Source organism: Kockovaella imperatae, assembly GCF_002102565.1.
Source record: "Kockovaella imperatae strain NRRL Y-17943 chromosome Unknown BD324scaffold_3, whole genome shotgun sequence".
Lineage (NCBI taxonomy): Eukaryota > Fungi > Basidiomycota > Tremellomycetes > Tremellales > Cuniculitremaceae > Kockovaella > Kockovaella imperatae.
Window position 1 is genome coordinate 1,322,450 of NW_019028943.1, and position 15,112 is coordinate 1,337,561.

At 52.6% G+C, this 15,112-nt stretch overlaps 7 protein-coding genes across 7 annotated transcripts; 2 read left to right on the forward strand and 5 right to left on the reverse strand.

The window, feature by feature from the left end:
• Positions 1–58: 58 nt before the first annotated feature.
• BD324DRAFT_577093 (putative vacuolar ATP synthase) lies at positions 59–2,128 on the forward strand (the record flags this gene model as incomplete). Its single annotated transcript, XM_022013238.1, has 15 exons — positions 59–106; positions 143–182; positions 220–247; positions 283–310; positions 349–619; positions 660–736; positions 774–836; positions 881–1,089; positions 1,126–1,227; positions 1,265–1,437; positions 1,475–1,516; positions 1,557–1,702; positions 1,738–1,867; positions 1,906–2,003; positions 2,036–2,128. The coding sequence occupies 15 exons, from the start codon at positions 59–61 to the stop codon at positions 2,126–2,128; spliced, it is 1,548 nt and encodes a 515-aa protein (XP_021873236.1).
• A 115-nt stretch (positions 2,129–2,243) lies between these two features.
• BD324DRAFT_649450 (hypothetical protein) lies at positions 2,244–3,750 on the reverse strand (the record flags this gene model as incomplete). The annotated part of the gene is made up of 5 exons (XM_022017991.1): positions 2,244–2,364; positions 2,399–2,625; positions 2,663–3,416; positions 3,458–3,653; positions 3,702–3,750. 5 exons carry the CDS (start codon positions 3,748–3,750, stop codon positions 2,244–2,246), a joined length of 1,347 nt encoding a protein of 448 aa, XP_021873237.1.
• A 65-nt stretch (positions 3,751–3,815) lies between these two features.
• Positions 3,816–5,339, forward strand: BD324DRAFT_327966 (WD40-repeat-containing domain protein). Its single transcript, XM_022012501.1, has 8 exons — positions 3,816–3,902; positions 3,940–3,993; positions 4,032–4,150; positions 4,193–4,380; positions 4,421–4,510; positions 4,549–4,886; positions 4,933–5,068; positions 5,116–5,339. The coding sequence occupies exons 1-8, from the start codon at positions 3,900–3,902 to the stop codon at positions 5,211–5,213; spliced, it is 1,026 nt and encodes a 341-aa protein (XP_021873238.1). The 5' UTR covers positions 3,816–3,899; the 3' UTR covers positions 5,214–5,339.
• BD324DRAFT_327969 (hypothetical protein) lies at positions 5,090–5,926 on the reverse strand. Its single transcript, XM_022012502.1, has 2 exons — positions 5,493–5,926; positions 5,090–5,451 (listed from the first exon to the last, which is right to left on the reverse strand). Exons 1-2 carry the CDS (start codon positions 5,766–5,768, stop codon positions 5,290–5,292), a joined length of 438 nt encoding a protein of 145 aa, XP_021873239.1. The 5' UTR covers positions 5,769–5,926; the 3' UTR covers positions 5,090–5,289.
• Positions 5,927–6,019: 93 nt separating this feature from the next.
• Positions 6,020–8,223, reverse strand: BD324DRAFT_576749 (quinon protein alcohol dehydrogenase-like superfamily; the record flags this gene model as incomplete). The annotated part of the gene is made up of 5 exons (XM_022013211.1): positions 6,020–6,090; positions 6,126–6,304; positions 6,342–7,913; positions 7,953–8,074; positions 8,113–8,223. 5 exons carry the CDS (start codon positions 8,221–8,223, stop codon positions 6,020–6,022), a joined length of 2,055 nt encoding a protein of 684 aa, XP_021873240.1.
• A 1,090-nt stretch (positions 8,224–9,313) lies between these two features.
• On the reverse strand, positions 9,314–12,752 carry BD324DRAFT_619460 (hypothetical protein). The gene is made up of 7 exons (XM_022015173.1): positions 12,639–12,752; positions 12,536–12,599; positions 12,483–12,498; positions 12,347–12,445; positions 12,055–12,302; positions 9,459–12,010; positions 9,314–9,415 (listed from the first exon to the last, which is right to left on the reverse strand). Exons 4-7 carry the CDS (start codon positions 12,424–12,426, stop codon positions 9,401–9,403), a joined length of 2,895 nt encoding a protein of 964 aa, XP_021873241.1. The 5' UTR covers positions 12,427–12,445; positions 12,483–12,498; positions 12,536–12,599; positions 12,639–12,752; the 3' UTR covers positions 9,314–9,400.
• BD324DRAFT_619463 (hypothetical protein) lies at positions 12,717–14,974 on the reverse strand. The gene is made up of 3 exons (XM_022015174.1): positions 14,216–14,974; positions 13,981–14,180; positions 12,717–13,945 (listed from the first exon to the last, which is right to left on the reverse strand). Exons 1-3 carry the CDS (start codon positions 14,910–14,912, stop codon positions 12,758–12,760), a joined length of 2,085 nt encoding a protein of 694 aa, XP_021873242.1. The 5' UTR covers positions 14,913–14,974; the 3' UTR covers positions 12,717–12,757.
• Positions 14,975–15,112: the final 138 nt, after the last annotated feature.

Sequence of the window (15,112 nt, forward strand, 5' to 3'; positions counted from 1 at the left end):
GCTCCTTGAGCCATGGTCTCTTCCTGTGATCCTTTCACCCCAATTCCACCATTCCACCATGTCCAACGCACGGATGAGTGACAAGGAGCTGGCTCAGATCAACGCTGTGAGTAAGAGCAAGACGAATTGAGCTGAAGCCAAGGCGGCGGCGGTGAGGGAATATGATATCAACCCGAGGATGGGTGAGTGGGGAACGTCTGAGCATGGACTGACCCGCAGACTATCGAACGGTCGCGGCGGTCAATGGGTAGGTATGCATCGTCGTCATCTCGCTAATGTCAGCCCCTTGGTCGTCCTCGATAATGTCTCGGTAGGTCAAGTCATGATTACCTACCGCTGAACGTCTAGTTCCCGTCGTACAATGAAATCGTCCAGCTCACCTTGCCTGATGGGTCCATCCGCGGAGGTCAGGTGCTAGAAGTCAGCGGGAAGAAAGCTATTGTCCAGGTGTTTGAGGGTACCACAGGTGTCGATACATCTGCTACTCGAATTTCATTCTCCGGATCGTCTATGAAGCTCGCCGTCTCGGAGGATATGCTTGGTCGAGTCTTCAACGGAAGTGGAAACCCGATCGACAAGGGACCAAAAGTCTGGGCCGAGGATTACCTCGATATCAACGGTGAGTCAAGGAGTCTTTCAAAACTCGACTGATCATCCAGGCTCGCCTATCAACCCTTATTCCCGTATCTACCCTGAAGAAATGATCCAAACTGGTATCTCAACCATCGACACCATGGTGAGATCGATGCCAAGCGAATCAGAGCTGATTTCAGAACTCTATCGCTCGAGGTCAGAAGATCCCCATCTTCAGTGCTGCGGGTCTCCCCCACAATGAAGTGAGCTTAGACTCCATGAGGGCGTGTCTCTCTGACTTTCATAGATCGCCGCCCAGATCTGTCGTCAAGCTGGTCTCGTCACCCGGCCAGGAGCCACAAAGGGTGTGCACGATGGCCACGAGGACAACTTCTCTATCGTCTTCGCGGCTATGGGTGCCAACATGGAGACGGCCAGGTTCTTCAAGCAAGACTTTGAAGAGAGTGGAAGTATCTCAAACAGTACTTTATTCGTCAACTTGGCTTCGGACCCAACGTGAGTCGAGTGAGAAGAACCGCACTGATGGCTTAGGATTGAACGTATCATCACGCCTCGATTGGCCTTGACCACTGCGGAATACTTTGCCTACCAGTTGGAGAAGCACGTCTTGGTTGTCATGACGGACATGTCTTCGTGAGTCGGCGTGGGCTGAGCTGGGCTGATCCCAAAGATATGCCGATGCGTTGCGAGAAGTCTCAGCGGCTAGAGAAGAAGTTCCTGGTCGACGAGGTTACCCAGGTTACCTGTATACCGATTTATCGACACTGTATGAACGTGCAGGACGAGTGGAGGGTAGGAATGGATCCATCACACAGATCCCTATCTTGACCATGCCGAACGATGGTGAGGATCTAAGCGAGAGAGACTCCGCTGAAGTCAGATATCACCCATCCTATTCCCGATCTGACTGGATACATCACTGGTGAGTCCATCGTGGTCGAAGTGCCGCTTACACCTTGCAGAGGGCCAAATTTATGTGGACCGACAGTTGTCCAATAGACAAATCTACCCACCTATCAATGTACTCCCGTCTCTGTCTCGTCTGATGAAGAGTGCCATTGGAGAGGGAATGACTCGAAAGGATCACGGAGATGTGTCGAACCAATTGGTAAGTCGCATGAGCGCACATATCATTGACGCCAGTACGCCAAATATGCCGTCGGGAAGGACGCAGCGTCCATGAAGGCCGTCGTCGGAGAGGAAGCCCTTTCAGCCGATGACAAGTTGGCATTGGAGTTCCTCGAGAGATTCGAAAAGGAATTCGTCGGACAAGGTGGGTGCGAGTCCCCTGGAGTGTGGGCTCACGTTCAGGCGCTTATGAACCTCGATCCATCTTCGATTCCTTGGATATCGCGTGGGACCTATTGCGTATCTTCCCTAAAGAGTCGCTCAACAGAATCAACCCAAAGGTGAGAGCCAGACGTAGCTTGGCTGACTCTAGATTCTCGCGGAATTCTACTCACGCAAGTCCAAAGAGGACAAGGCGGACAAGGAGGATAAGAAGGACAAGACGGAGAACCTCATAGATGCTTAGGATGGTTGCATGGTAGTGTTCATGATCGGGTCGTGCGTTTTCCCCCATCCGCACGCAGGAGTTCATCAGTCACTCCTCAACTCCCTTGGTTGATATTATATATTGCTTCAAGACCTTACTCCGCGGGGACATCCCGCCGACCACTCATTCTCTCTCTCGCTTGTGTGTCCATCTCCACTGCCCGTGCCCAGACCGACTCGGAGAGCTTTGCATCATCGTTGGACAGGGCGATGAGCCTACAGATCAGCTAGAGCAACGATGACTATTCACCTTGCGATCCGCATTCTTCGCGTCAGAGTTGCCTCGGCATCATTAGCGTTCCCGCCGGCCTTGCGGCTCGTAACGAAAGACTCCTGAATTTCTTTGGCCACGTCTTCTGGGATCTCAAGCTTTGCAGCGTGTTCCGATGAGCCCAGTTGAGCCAGCAAAGCATCACTACCCTGTGGTGGTGGAGTCGAAGGCTGAGTCATAGATCCGACTGGTAGATGCACGTCCAACTGAAGATCAGCTTACGCGTTCGATCATTGCACTCACAGGGAGCATGCTCTTCCCTTGACTCGTGACGATGAATCTGAGTTCGCACTTCATTTTCAGGTTGTCCATGTAAGGGTACTCGTATCCCAGCATCTGACTTTTCATACAATCTGATAAAGCCTGGAGATTCTTCACGGCTTTCGTTTCTAATTTGCCTCCTTGTCCCATGGCGTCTTCGTCGACCAAGACGACGGTACCTGATGGTAGTTGGAGTCGACCAGAGTTTAAAGAGGTAGAATCGGGAGAGTGGGGTTGGAAAGAAGATGAGTGTAGATTCGGAAGAGAGAGGGACAAGGTGACGGTACGAGTGAGTTGATTGAGTAATGGTTTCAGGGATCCACCGATAAAATTCAGAGAGAGGGTCCCAAGGGGTGGTAGACCAGTGGGTCTGGCTGATGGAGAGGAGATGAGCGAGAGTAAGAGATATTCCGCCGCCAGTGAATCAGGAGGAGAGAAGGAAGCAGTGAAATAGTCTAGGAGCTCTTGCCGGGAACAAGGGCTCGATAAAGGTTTCGGCACTGGTCCAGATCGAAGGACGTGGATACAAGGAACCATGACATCCTCCAAAGCTGGCATAGGTGCAGATGAGACGACGCCAACGACTCGGACCAGAGCAGCGGGCTCCCTGGATGGTCCTTCATCGTAAACCTTCAGCAAGGCCCCCAGGTAATCTCCGTGATTCTCCAAGGGAAATTTTGAGTGTAAGCTCTCCGGCAGTGTGTTGGTTGATGATGACCGTGATGAGCCTGGTATTCTGCCATCTTAGCGATAATGAAGGGATTTCGAATAACTCACTCTACAGCCCATCCGACCCATCGTTCTTTCAGATCACTCCAATCATCGCTGCCTTCGGAGTATACCTCCATAGGATAACCTACATCCTGCAGCATACAATCAAATCGGACGAGACTGAGAGAGGATGAACCCGGTGAGAAGGGTGAAATGTCTCCTTCGAGCTCCGTCTCGATACGACTGATATATTCCGTCTCATCTGGGCAGCCTATTCATCAGTCCCATCCTTCTTCCCCTTTCTACTCACCCCCATCATGCTCCCTTAGCGCTGTTCTCAATATCGACCTCAAGTCCATGGTCATGCAATGTTCAATGTCAGGCGTCTGACATTTTCAGTCCCGGTGGACGCGACGGTCAACGTATTACGTAAGGAGACTGACCCACCTCCACGCTCCTTACCTTTGCGACGTTGACGCTTGTAACGACCTCACCCTACAAAGTCACAATGGTGAGCAGTGACGACGGAGACAATGACTGACGTGCAGTCGGCTCAACCTGGAAAGCCAGTACCTGTGGAGACACAGCATGAGGACATGATTGTGGGTCAATTCCGCTCCTGAGCTTCACTTACTTTCAGCACGATGCGCAATTGGACTATTATGGAAAACGGTTGGCGACTTGTTCCTCAGACAAGACCATAAGGATCTTTAACGTCATCAAAGGGGAGGCTCAAGGAGAGCCAGTGATACTGAAAGGGTGAGTCAAGCGGGTTTCTTCCAAAGCGGCGCTCAGTCGTAGTCACACCGCCCCCGTCTGGCAACTTGCATGGGCCCACCCCTCATTCGGGTCCATCCTTGCCTCCTGCTCTTACGATGGACGAGTCTTCATCTGGAAAGAGGTCGGAGCGGGAGGAGGCAAAGGAAGTGGGGGAGAACTACAAGATGGATGGGAGAGAATCAAGGAGCACACATTGCACACTGCCAGTGGTAGGTTTTGCATCGGGCAACATATCGACTCACCCCTCAGTCAACTCCATCGCTTGGGCACCTTATGATCTCGGCCCGATACTCGCTTGCGCCTCGAGCGATGGAAAGATCTCTATTCTCAGCTTTCAAAGTAAGTCTGCAGGTAGCACATCTGTCTGACAAAATCAGATGACGGATCTACCGACGCTTCCATCTTCCCTGCTCACGGCCAAAGTGCCAATGCCGTCTCTTGGGCCCCATCCGTTCTCTCCACGCCTCCAGGCCAAGCTCCTCAACCCGGTCAGAACGGACAGGTTCCAGGAGTCGCCGCTGGAGCGACCTTGCAACAGCAGAAACGGATTGTCTCTGGAGGGTCTGACAACCTTATTCGGATTTGGGGATACGATGAGCAGGCCAAAAAATGGATCGAGGAAGAAGTCATCCAAGGACACGACGACTGGGTCAGGGATGTCGCTTGGGCACCGAACATTGGACTCCCAGGGATGTACATTGCTTCGGCGTCTCAGGTGAGTCCAGTCCAAAGCTCAAATGGGAATTGGACTAAGAGTACAGGATAAAACTGTATTGATACATTCACGACCATCCCCTTCTGCCTCTTGGACTTCTACGGCCTTGCTTCCTAATGCTCCTGAATCAAAAGATCCCCACTTTGCAGATGCCGTCTGGCGAACAAGCTGGTCCCTTGCAGGTGAGACTTTCCCTTTCCCCGGCGTGTTCTCTCGACTGACTTGTCAGGCAATATACTCGCGGTGAGCTGTGGTGATGGTAAAGTGAGCTTGTGGAAAGAAGGCGTCGGACGAGGTTGGGAGTGTGTCAGCGATTTCTCAAGCTAGCTAGGTATGCTAGCTAGATATGGAATGATTCGGCCTAGTTACATGAGCGCTCTGTTCCTTTCGTTGAAGGACTTTATCATACCTTGTCAGCGAGAACAGTCCAAGGTGTCTCGCTGGATCCATTGAGCACAAGTAGAAAATTGCCAATGTATGGACTACGAATGGAAGGAACGCCAGAATTTGCAGGCAGTGTCTCCTCCGGAGCCAAGGGGATCGAGCGGATGTAGAGTCGTCCGAGCTGCTCATAAGCGATGAAGGATCTTCCCCGATTCAACCCACCTCGCATTCTATCCTGGGTGATTCGTCCGTGGTCCATTGCGAAGCGAGACCTAGAAGCAGACGCATCCGCTCAGGCTCATCTAGCCACGGTCCTTCATCCTCCTCCTCCTCCTCCTCCTCCTCGTCGTCGTCGTCATTCGTCTCGTCGCGCTCTCCTTCCGGTCGCCGAGCACTCGCCACGACTGATCCATGAGGTGATGCGAGAAGCGCAGTATGAGGTCCGGATTCGACAAGCTGAGAAAGGGATTCATGACAGAGAAGCGGGGAGAGGAGCATGGTGAGGGAGAATTGGAGACAGGACTTTGCGTCGTGGAGTACAGCGGAAGTTTCTGGACGTCCAAGATGCCTTTCCCACCTCTCTATCTCTGATGGCAGATCAGTGTCGCTGAAACGGTTTGAAGGATCGATGCAACGCACAGAACAGATTCACTGATCTGGAAACGTCATTTCGCGAATGCTTAATTTTTGTGGCAAAAATACGAGTACAACCAAATACATACACATGTGCTATGCTATACTATGCTACATCAAGTCGTCAATTGCGGGGTCAATGGCCCCGTCGTAGGTGCAAAGTTCCACACCATCACATCACCGTCGTCTGATCATCAGCCAACATTCATTTGCAGAACCCACCTGACCCAGAGACAATCATATCGTCGCTCAATTGCAGAGTATTGACCGCTCCGCGGTGTCCAACCAAAGTCTGTACACAATCGCCCGACTGAGGATCCCACACTTTGATCGTACGGTCGTAAGAGCCCGAAGCGATACGCAGTGCGTCAATGTCCACAGTCCAGACTCCCTCGATGTGTCTGTCATCAGCGGAACGTCGGACACGGCATCACTCACCCAAATAGGGTCGACCTATCTGTTCCCTTTTCAATGTCCCACAATTTGACTGTGCCGTCAAGACTGCCAGATGCAAGGACAGCCCGTTTTCCCACATAGAGTTCTCCGTGCGAGGACTTTTTTGAATGGAGAAGGACGGCCGTCGATAGCTGGGCGGCAATCTGAGGAGGTGACGGGGTGAGAGATGAGGCAGGCGCGAAGAGGCTGGAATTCCTAGGCGTCGACTGCGTATTGTGCTCGGTCCGCTCCTCCTCACTCGCCGTCGTGTCGACCATCAATACACGGAGACTCTGCACTGGTGCTTTGTGACCGCTGAACACCCTAACGCACTCCTTCGTCGCAAGATCCCACAGCTTGATGTCTCCATCATCACCGGCGGAGAACAGCATGGCGCCTGCATCGAATTCAGGCGCTCCGGGCGTGGGATCTGGCGACGTGCCGCGGTGTCGGGTAAATGAAGGCATTTGGGTCGGATCAAAATCACCAGGACTCGTCTTGCCGTCCCATAGGACGACGCTGCTGACCCAGTCATCGTGACCAGGGAGTGAGAAATGATTACCACTGCGAAAGTTCCAGACGTGGATCGTGGTATCAGCTGACCCCGTCGCTAAGAGGTACCCATTGTAATTGAGCGCGACGACACCATCAGTGTGTGCCTCAAGGACTCTGAGACAGTCTCCTGCCCGCCAATTCCACATGCGGACGGTTCCATCCATCGAGCCGGTGAACAGTAGCATCTGGTCAAATTGTAGAGCACGGACAGCGCGGGTATGGCCAGTGAGGGTCTTGACCACAGTCCCTGTCTCCATGTTCCAGATTTTGACGGTCTGATCGTATGAGCCAGTGATGAGGACAGGGTAGGAGGGATTGGTGAGAGTGGTGTGGTACTGGAGGCACATGACGGACGAGGCGTGACCCTTGAGCGTTTTGGTGATGCAGCGACCTTTGCGCCAGTTTCGTTCAACCCGAAGTCTTTCGCAGTAAACATCTTTCCATGGTCGAGTGAGCCGGGATTCGAGGCGGGAGTCGGGCTGAAGTGAAGGTTGTAAGGAGCCGAGGGAAAAATCTGAGCGGATGGAGAAGTGACGATGTTGGGTCGTTGTCCGAGCATCGGTTTTATGACGCTTTCTGCTGCTCTCACCAGAGGACTCGGAGTCAGCCTGAAGATTCTCAGGAATATGCTCCGTCTCTTTAACGTCTCTCTTGCCCAACACCTGTTCCCTCGTCACCATCGTCGTGGGCATATGGTCTCCATGCTGATGATCACCAATTCCCACCGCCACTGAGGGACTTCCATCTTGCAATTCCACCTTGAGACGGCGACGTTCCAGCAGAGGCAGGCCCCAACCACATTTCTCGCACTTGCGATCAATGTGTTGTCCACACATTCGGCGCCAAAGCAAGTCGTCATCTGCAAGCGCCTTCCATGACTTGGAGACTTGCGCTGCGCGACCGAGTGAGATGGCATCGAGGTAACCTAGAACTCTCATGTTGACTTCACGGGGGAGGATGGAGAAGGGGTCGACTCGAATGATGAGGTTCAGGGAATCGGACAGGTGTGAAAGTTGAGAGCTTGAAGTCAGCACAGAAGACGTCCTTGTGTAAACTCACAAGCAGCACATGGTGAGGATCCCCTCAAGAATGAGCTTGCGCTTGGCATGAGGGGCAGTGGAAAAGGTTGACCAGAGATGAGTGACTGCGGAACGTTCCGAGACAGGCAGATTGTCGAGGCTCTGGATATCAGCTGGTGATGCCACGCGCCTTTACTCACCTTTTGAAGCTTACTGTTGACATCTTGATTTGCCATCAATTTGTGTCGAACGCAGAGCTTGTGTCCGGCTCGGGACGGAATGACATCCAGAATCGGATCATCAAAGGACATGACCAAGTGAGCAGAGCCAGAGGTAGCGATTATCGTCAAAATTGTCAAGAAGAATAATGGCGTCTGAATGTACGGTGGTTACCCGTTGCAAGATCGCCTTAAACCCGTGTACCGCAGTCTAGCAGTCTCAATTCCTCGTCGGCAACGGCAAGACGGAGAAAAAGACAGCAAAAAGCAAGCAAGGATTTGTCGAGGGCTACAAGCAGGACAGCAGCTGAGAGTCAGGAGCTACCAACGTGTTCAAGAATAAGAAGAATCAGAAGGAGAAGGAGAGCGTTCTGTCGTTCGTTGCTGAGTCAAAAGATGGAAAGATGTAATAATATATCAGATAGTTGCTCCGCTCTCCGGTCCATCGGAATCAAAAATCACGCAATGTAAAATTCCAGATCCCCCTCTCTCCCTTCAGCTGCAGCTGATCCAAAAGTGGCGACATCCATGCCCCCCCGCCCCGCCCTCACGCCATATGGTGCAATAAACATTCCAGAGAGGCGACGTGAGACCATTTCATTCGAGATATCATCGGCGAGTCGATGGCGTTGGCTGGAGACTCACAAGAAAGAAGTGGCAAGGTTCAGGATTCAATGATGCGAGGTCGAGAGTACCCTTCGGCATCCGCGGCAGGCGGTAGGGAGGCACGTGATCAAACTGCCACGTGGCACATTGAATGCAGCTGCTGAGCTGGCCCGCCGAAACTGCTTTTGTCCTTGAATCTTGCTAAACAACTAAATATCCTCCTCAATCCTCACACCACGCTCGCATGCATCAAGTAGAACCGACTCAGCTGCTTTGACATTACTCAAACCTACGACCCCATCTGCTCGTTTTCGCCATATCACCTACGCGCTAGCGATTCCTGAATGGGCCAAGAACAAAACGCATAGCCTCGAATCCATGGCCACGTCGAGTCTAAAACTTACTTGGCAATGGCGCAAAAGAGAGGCCAACATGTTGTAGATGTGTATGCAACGTGTGTTGGCCATGTAGGAATCCACTCTCTGCATGTGCCGTCCCGCTCGACTTCGTCTAAAAGAACACTCGCTGTATCAAACTTCACCCCTTCACGCTCCTCATTTGATAAATCAATCATGCATCGTATATACAAACTCGAGGTAGGGTAGCGGGGCCAGCACAAGTGGCCAATAAAGGATACGAAATCGAACAAAAGGGTAGCGTCACATCACCTTCCAACGACCTGGGTCTGTCAGCCAAAAGACTGCACCACGGTATCAACTCACCTCAATCTCAAATCTGCCAACTATGCGTTGACCCGTTTCTGTTTTTTCCAGGACTTTGATATTCCAGACGCCTGCTGCTTCCGGGACGCCCCACAACTCCAAATCATCAAAGTGGATCCATTCAGGCATGTCGTCAGAGACTGCCTCATACGTTGCTCCAGGTAGTCCTTGGGGCTTGGAATCGCTAGAAGTCGTCGAACTCGTGTTGGAAGTTCGCAGTGGTGGGTAAAAGTGGAATGGTTCCGCCACGCCGAGGAGTATCCGATGGACAGGCATAGGTAAGGATGGTAGACTTGGAAATGCGTGTAGACTGGCAAAGTCGCTTACTGCGGTTTGAGATGCGTCTCGGGTGGACACCGACTTCTCATTCTCTAGGTTAACGAGGCGGGACTGGGTATTGACTATGGTCGGACTGACACGGCGCACTGGGATACGACTATGGAAACTGTCTGGCGAGCGTCGGGTGTCGATCCGGGAAGCGGTACTGATGATGGCATCTTCAGACGACGCAGATAATTCGGATTCGGTTGGAAAGTGGATCGTATCAATGACGTTGGCCAGATAGGTCGAACCCAGAGCTGAGGAGGACAGCTCATCATCCTTTGAGGTTGAAACAGCCAAGGCGATAGCACTAGGGCTGGTGATTGGGGGATCAGATGTGCGAACACTTCGAGGACTGCTTGGTGTCGAGCTCCTAGCCATTTCGCTTTGCGCTCTGGGCGGGCTTACTGGGCTCGATCGATCCGCCGCTGCCCATACGAATGGCGCTTCGGATTCCCAACTGGCTCTTGAGCTGTGTCCATGAAAGTGACTATCGGTCGTTTCATGCTCGCTGGATCTTGCATCGGGATTCGGGGTATCTGGGTATTCGTACGCTCCTCCACGTTTAACAATGCCGGCTTGGTCGATGGCTGCAGCGAGCTGAGCTTGGTATGCTGCGTTTGCAAAGGATGGCATGATGACAGGTGGAGATATGGCCGGCATACTTCGAGGTGTGGTTTGGAAAGGATTGACAAAGCGCTTCCATGTATCGTGTTTGATGAGCACCTGGGCCGAAGGTGGCATCTTCTCGTCGTATTCCATGCTGGGAGTGGTGAGCTGGGATTCCAGCTCCTTTTCCTTCTTTCGTCGGTGCAGGATCAGCGCTAGCATAAGGATGATCAGAACGCCAATGCTGGCTCCAATGACCCCAAGGACGATGCGGACGGCTTTCGAGAGACCAGGTCGCCTCGCTTTGATTGCCTCTGGGGGTGGCCACAGAGTCACCACAGCGGTGGAGATGGCGTGAGTGTTGGGATCAGTCGCTTGGAGGTCCACTTCGACACTGTGCGTCACGTTGGACGGTACGGTCCCTTGCAGAGACAGTCCCTTGAGGGACACCCAGGGGGAGGCAGGCTTAAATGTGGCATTGAGATCAGCTTGGGATTTAAGGTATGGTCCCAAGTCGATCGAGAACGTCTCGTTGACGAGGAACGGTCCGAGAGTCGGCGAAGTAAAGGCGTAGGGTGAAAAGTCCATGAAGAGGGTGGTATTGGCGATATCACCATATTTATCTTCGATGCTGATGGGCACGGCGATCGAATCGCCTTGGGGAACACCGACAAAACTCTTGTTGGTAGGCACATACGTCAAACCTGGAATCGAGCCAATAGTGAGGTCGACATCGATAGGCTCTCCATCCAGCGTGGCATCGATTGGCACGCTGGTCGAGGACCAGACTCCGCTCGTTAGATTCAGCGATACTGGTGAGACTTCGAGATCATGGGAAGCGACGACCAGATTGAACGATTGGAAGATATCTGCACAGCCAAAGGTGTCGGAACCAGCGACAGTAATATTGTACGACTGACTAGCAATGGGCGCGACACCATCAAAGGTCACCGTCTGATTATTGAAGGACAACCAAGCAGGCAGTGGTGAGCCATCGGATAGGGCAGCCTGATAAAACACCCTCGTCGGGGCTGTGAATGTATTTGGCTCGAAGCCCATCGAAAATGACCATCCAGGAGGGACTCGGGCGCCGGGATAATGACTTGAATTGGCGCTGTACGGGAAGCACGAGGTGATTGTGGGGCTATGTAGCTGATTTACGATTGGATCACTGACAATCACCGGGCCAGGTCGTGGCGTCACTTGAATCGTCACGGGAGTCCCCAAGTTCACCACAAATGAGCCCACATCGGCCATGGTCGGTCGCCCCATAAGTGTCCCATTGTTGAAATGGAGCCACGAAGGGAGATTTGACGCGGATTGAACATCAGTAATCCAGGTAAAGTCTTGATCTACTCTGGCAGTAGGCACAAACGTTTGTGCGCCAACGTCTCGCAGGAATAGCCCTGCGAGTAACCACAGCATGGTCAGTACAGTGTTGAGATCATTGTGGGAAGAAGAGACCTGTGAACACAAGTACTGTAGTTGCATGTTGTTGTCAACAATGCTTGCCAGCCAACATTTTTCAAACCTCTGAGACAGTCGTAAAATGTCAGGTGATGAAGGCGCGCGAGAGCCCCTGCGACGAGCCCCAACATGTCTTATCAATTGCATGCCTGGATCTGCAAGTGTCTCAATGGTGCTCTTCTGCCTGATCTGGACTCACACTGTTCAAGTGCTTCAGTCTTTATACAGACCGCCTCCATCGCTCCTCTCAACATCGGCGCCTTTTTCCTCCACGGGCAAGCCTTTGCCCGATCGCCATCCGTCAATCTCGTCTCGCATACTTTCGAGTCGGTCGATGAGCGCTTTCCCCACGTGGCCAATGCCACTTGGCGACTCATCACGGATTGTGTTGATCGCCGAGGAGAATGCGGAGGAAAGGTTTGAAAACGTGTCGTTGAACACCTGAGGCTGAAAAAAAAAGGTTATAAGAATGGTCGATGCATGGTCCGTACGTTGCCAAAGACTCCTCTGACATCTCCACCGTGGTCTGGTGTACCTGATCCAGGCATGGACCCAGGAGCAGCAGGCTCATTCGAGACTTGAGGGAAGACCTGCAGATCAGGTTCTGACCAAACAAAATACACTCACTCCAGCTGGGTTCTCTCTGACATCATCAGCACAGTCTAGCGATCGTAACTCACGCAGTAGGTGTCGGTCCCTCTACATTGTCATAATGCAGCACTCCATCTCCCGTCTTGTTGAAGTCTGACTATCAGCCCAGCTCGCTGGCTCCCCCGCTCTCACCAACTGCTGAGCCTCCTGATCGTGACATGATGGGTCAAATATACAAGACGTCACTGATTTTCCCGAATTCCAGCTAATCAAAAATCATTATTGCACCATGCATATATAGTGTGGCTATTTCATCTTCCTCTCACCCAACATCCACCACAACCGCAACTTTCCTCCCGATCTTTGACCCACTTCTCCCAGATTGAGTCTCCGCCTGTCACGCCAAACGATGCTACCGTCCTGCTCTCACATCGATCACATATCAGCCCAACGTCCCCAGCAATAGGCGCAAAGGTGACAGCGTCGTAAATCTGTGACTCAGATTCGTTTAAGAACAAGGACGATGGCGCCGGTAAAGTCAATGCCTTTAGGCGTACAGGGACGAGCTCTGGCTGGAGAAAAAGCGACTCCTCCTCAGTCGGCCGCATGTGTATCGCCTGTAACTCTTTACCCCAACGTTCGATCTCCACGCCATGACTCGAGGCTAAATTTCTCATGCGATCCTTGGCCAGGATCGTGGCACGGGGATCCCCACTGAGACTCGTGGGCATGTATCGAGTTTGTGGTTGAGGTATAGGGTGATCCAGCCCCGCCACGTAGGATGAGAATGCGTCCAGCTGAGACAAGAGGACGAGAATGGTGCTACGGGCGTGAGGAACGAGAACGTGCAGGGATCGAACGGCGTCCTTGAGTATCACATCTCGGAAGATGGACGACAGGGTGCAGAACGACCATTCGGCAACGGTCACAAGGGGCCAAACGCAATCAAACTTGATGATCTTTTCGAATTGGGCAGCGAGGGTGAATAGGCCACTCGCTTGGCGAAGTCGAAGCATCTCGGCTGAGACGTCGCGGAGTTGATTCTGGTGGGAATGTCCAAAGACGGCGACCTGTAGTTGCAACAGATGGTCTGCATCGAGCCGTGCAAGCTGGAGAATGTCCCGAGCTAGGTTGGGCTTCCTTGACGCAAAGGCAGCTCGGACGACGTCGGACCAGTCAGAGCCGTCATTGATAGCGGAGAGGATGGAATCGTAGGCGGAACTGGCGAGGTCTTCTTGCAACGGGAAAGGTACGAGAAGAATCTCTCGTCCATCGTGTATACCCACGAGCCCCAATGTGCCGCCTAGAGCTCCTTGACTGCACATGATGCCGTCGACCCTCCGTGGACCTAGATCTACTTTGCTTTGTATTGTCCAAAGGCGATCCATCTGGGCCAGCATGACGCCGTCGTCGGTACTCAAGACGACAATGAAATTAGGGCCGACCTGTATAGCCTCGATGATGCCAGGCAGGGATGCAGTCCGTGAACCGGATACGAACTGTGGTCAGCGGTGCTTGACATGGCAAGCCTCACCCAGTCCCACGAGACCTGACTGGTGGCTTCGGACAACTCAGCGAAACTGTTGACCAGCTCTGCCTCTTGCCGTTGAATGGTGTACGTGTGGGCTGCGCGAGGTTGAATGACCACCGCTTCGACGCCATCCTCAAAGGGCATGAATACGACACCTTGAAGGCCCCTGACGGGCAATGCGGGCAGCGGAGTCACCTCGAGATCTATCATCAGCGAGAGCTATCTTTTCCAAACCTACACCACGTATCATCTCTGGACATGCCCACCTCGGCACGCAGCATTCGCAGCTCGCCTTCACTTTCCGTCGCAACCCATGCGGCATCCCCAGCTTCTCCCATCCATCCCCGTTCGATAGCGTACCCACTGTCGACAGGCACCTGTTCACCTACTGATGCTCGCCACCGCATGTGGATTGGACACTGGATCATGGTGGAAGTGTATTTGTACGCTTGACTTGATGGGTGGACCAGTAACAATGCTTTCGTCGTCAAGACCAGCAAGACCGGGCCATGCTCTGGTCTCCAGGATGGCGGGCCATCTCCAGATGTGTATAAAGGTAATACTTCTATAGGTTCCTTGTCCAATGCCAGAGTCGCATGATTCAATCCGAGTACGTTGGCTGGAACCATGGTAGGCGACAATATGCCCTTAGGATATATGCCTAGTTGTCCACCTTCACCGACAATATTCGGATGATACGTCGTGATCCAATCACCGTGTTGCCACAGAAACTTTACAGGTGACATGATGGGCGGAAAGGGTATAGGTCGAGGTGGATAAGAGTCATAGATGGGCGTGATGAGAAAGCCGGAAGGCGAGGGGTAGACAAGGTGAGATGTAATGAGGTGTCTGGCATCTTTGATCGTGGGCGGAGCTGCCGCAAGGCGTCTCATACGCTGCAAACCGGCTTTGGAAGACTCGGCGGGATCCATCATCGCGAAGTGTATGCGACCAACAGAGCACCGTTGGGATCGAGGAATTGGACAGTAACAACAAGAGGCACATGTATGACTTTCGGAGATTCGCGATACTCCGCAAATCTGGCTCCATACACGCGATCCGGGACGCGATATGAATGTCTATATTCGACATCGCTATCGCTCATTTCTCATTGAATCAGTGCCAGAAGAAGAGC

Bases quoted from the DNA above. Each gene is read 5' to 3' on its own strand.
- BD324DRAFT_327966 (XM_022012501.1), top strand. The intron at 3,994-4,031 runs GTGGGTCAATTC...ACTTACTTTCAG, and splicing joins CACAGCATGAGGACATGATT to CACGATGCGCAATTGGACTA. The intron at 4,381-4,420 runs GTAGGTTTTGCA...CTCACCCCTCAG, and splicing joins CACATTGCACACTGCCAGTG to TCAACTCCATCGCTTGGGCA.
- BD324DRAFT_619460 (XM_022015173.1), bottom strand. From the start codon at position 12,426: ATGAGCCTGCTGCTCCTGGGTCCATGCCTGGATCAGGTACACCAGACC. The intron at 12,303-12,346 runs GTACGGACCATG...TTTTTTTTTCAG, and splicing joins TCAGAGGAGTCTTTGGCAAC to CCTCAGGTGTTCAACGACAC. The intron at 12,011-12,054 runs GTGAGTCCAGAT...AGACACTTGCAG, and splicing joins GACTGAAGCACTTGAACAGT to ATCCAGGCATGCAATTGATA.
- BD324DRAFT_619463 (XM_022015174.1), bottom strand. From the start codon at position 14,912: ATGATGGATCCCGCCGAGTCTTCCAAAGCCGGTTTGCAGCGTATGAGA. The intron at 14,181-14,215 runs GTAGGTTTGGAA...CGCTGATGATAG, and splicing joins GTCCAGAGATGATACGTGGT to ATCTCGAGGTGACTCCGCTG. The intron at 13,946-13,980 runs GTGAGGCTTGCC...CGCTGACCACAG, and splicing joins GTCAGGTCTCGTGGGACTGG to TTCGTATCCGGTTCACGGAC.
- BD324DRAFT_327969 (XM_022012502.1), bottom strand. From the start codon at position 5,768: ATGCTCCTCTCCCCGCTTCTCTGTCATGAATCCCTTTCTCAGCTTGTC. The intron at 5,452-5,492 runs GTGGGTTGAATC...GCTTATGAGCAG, and splicing joins CACCCAGGATAGAATGCGAG to CTCGGACGACTCTACATCCG.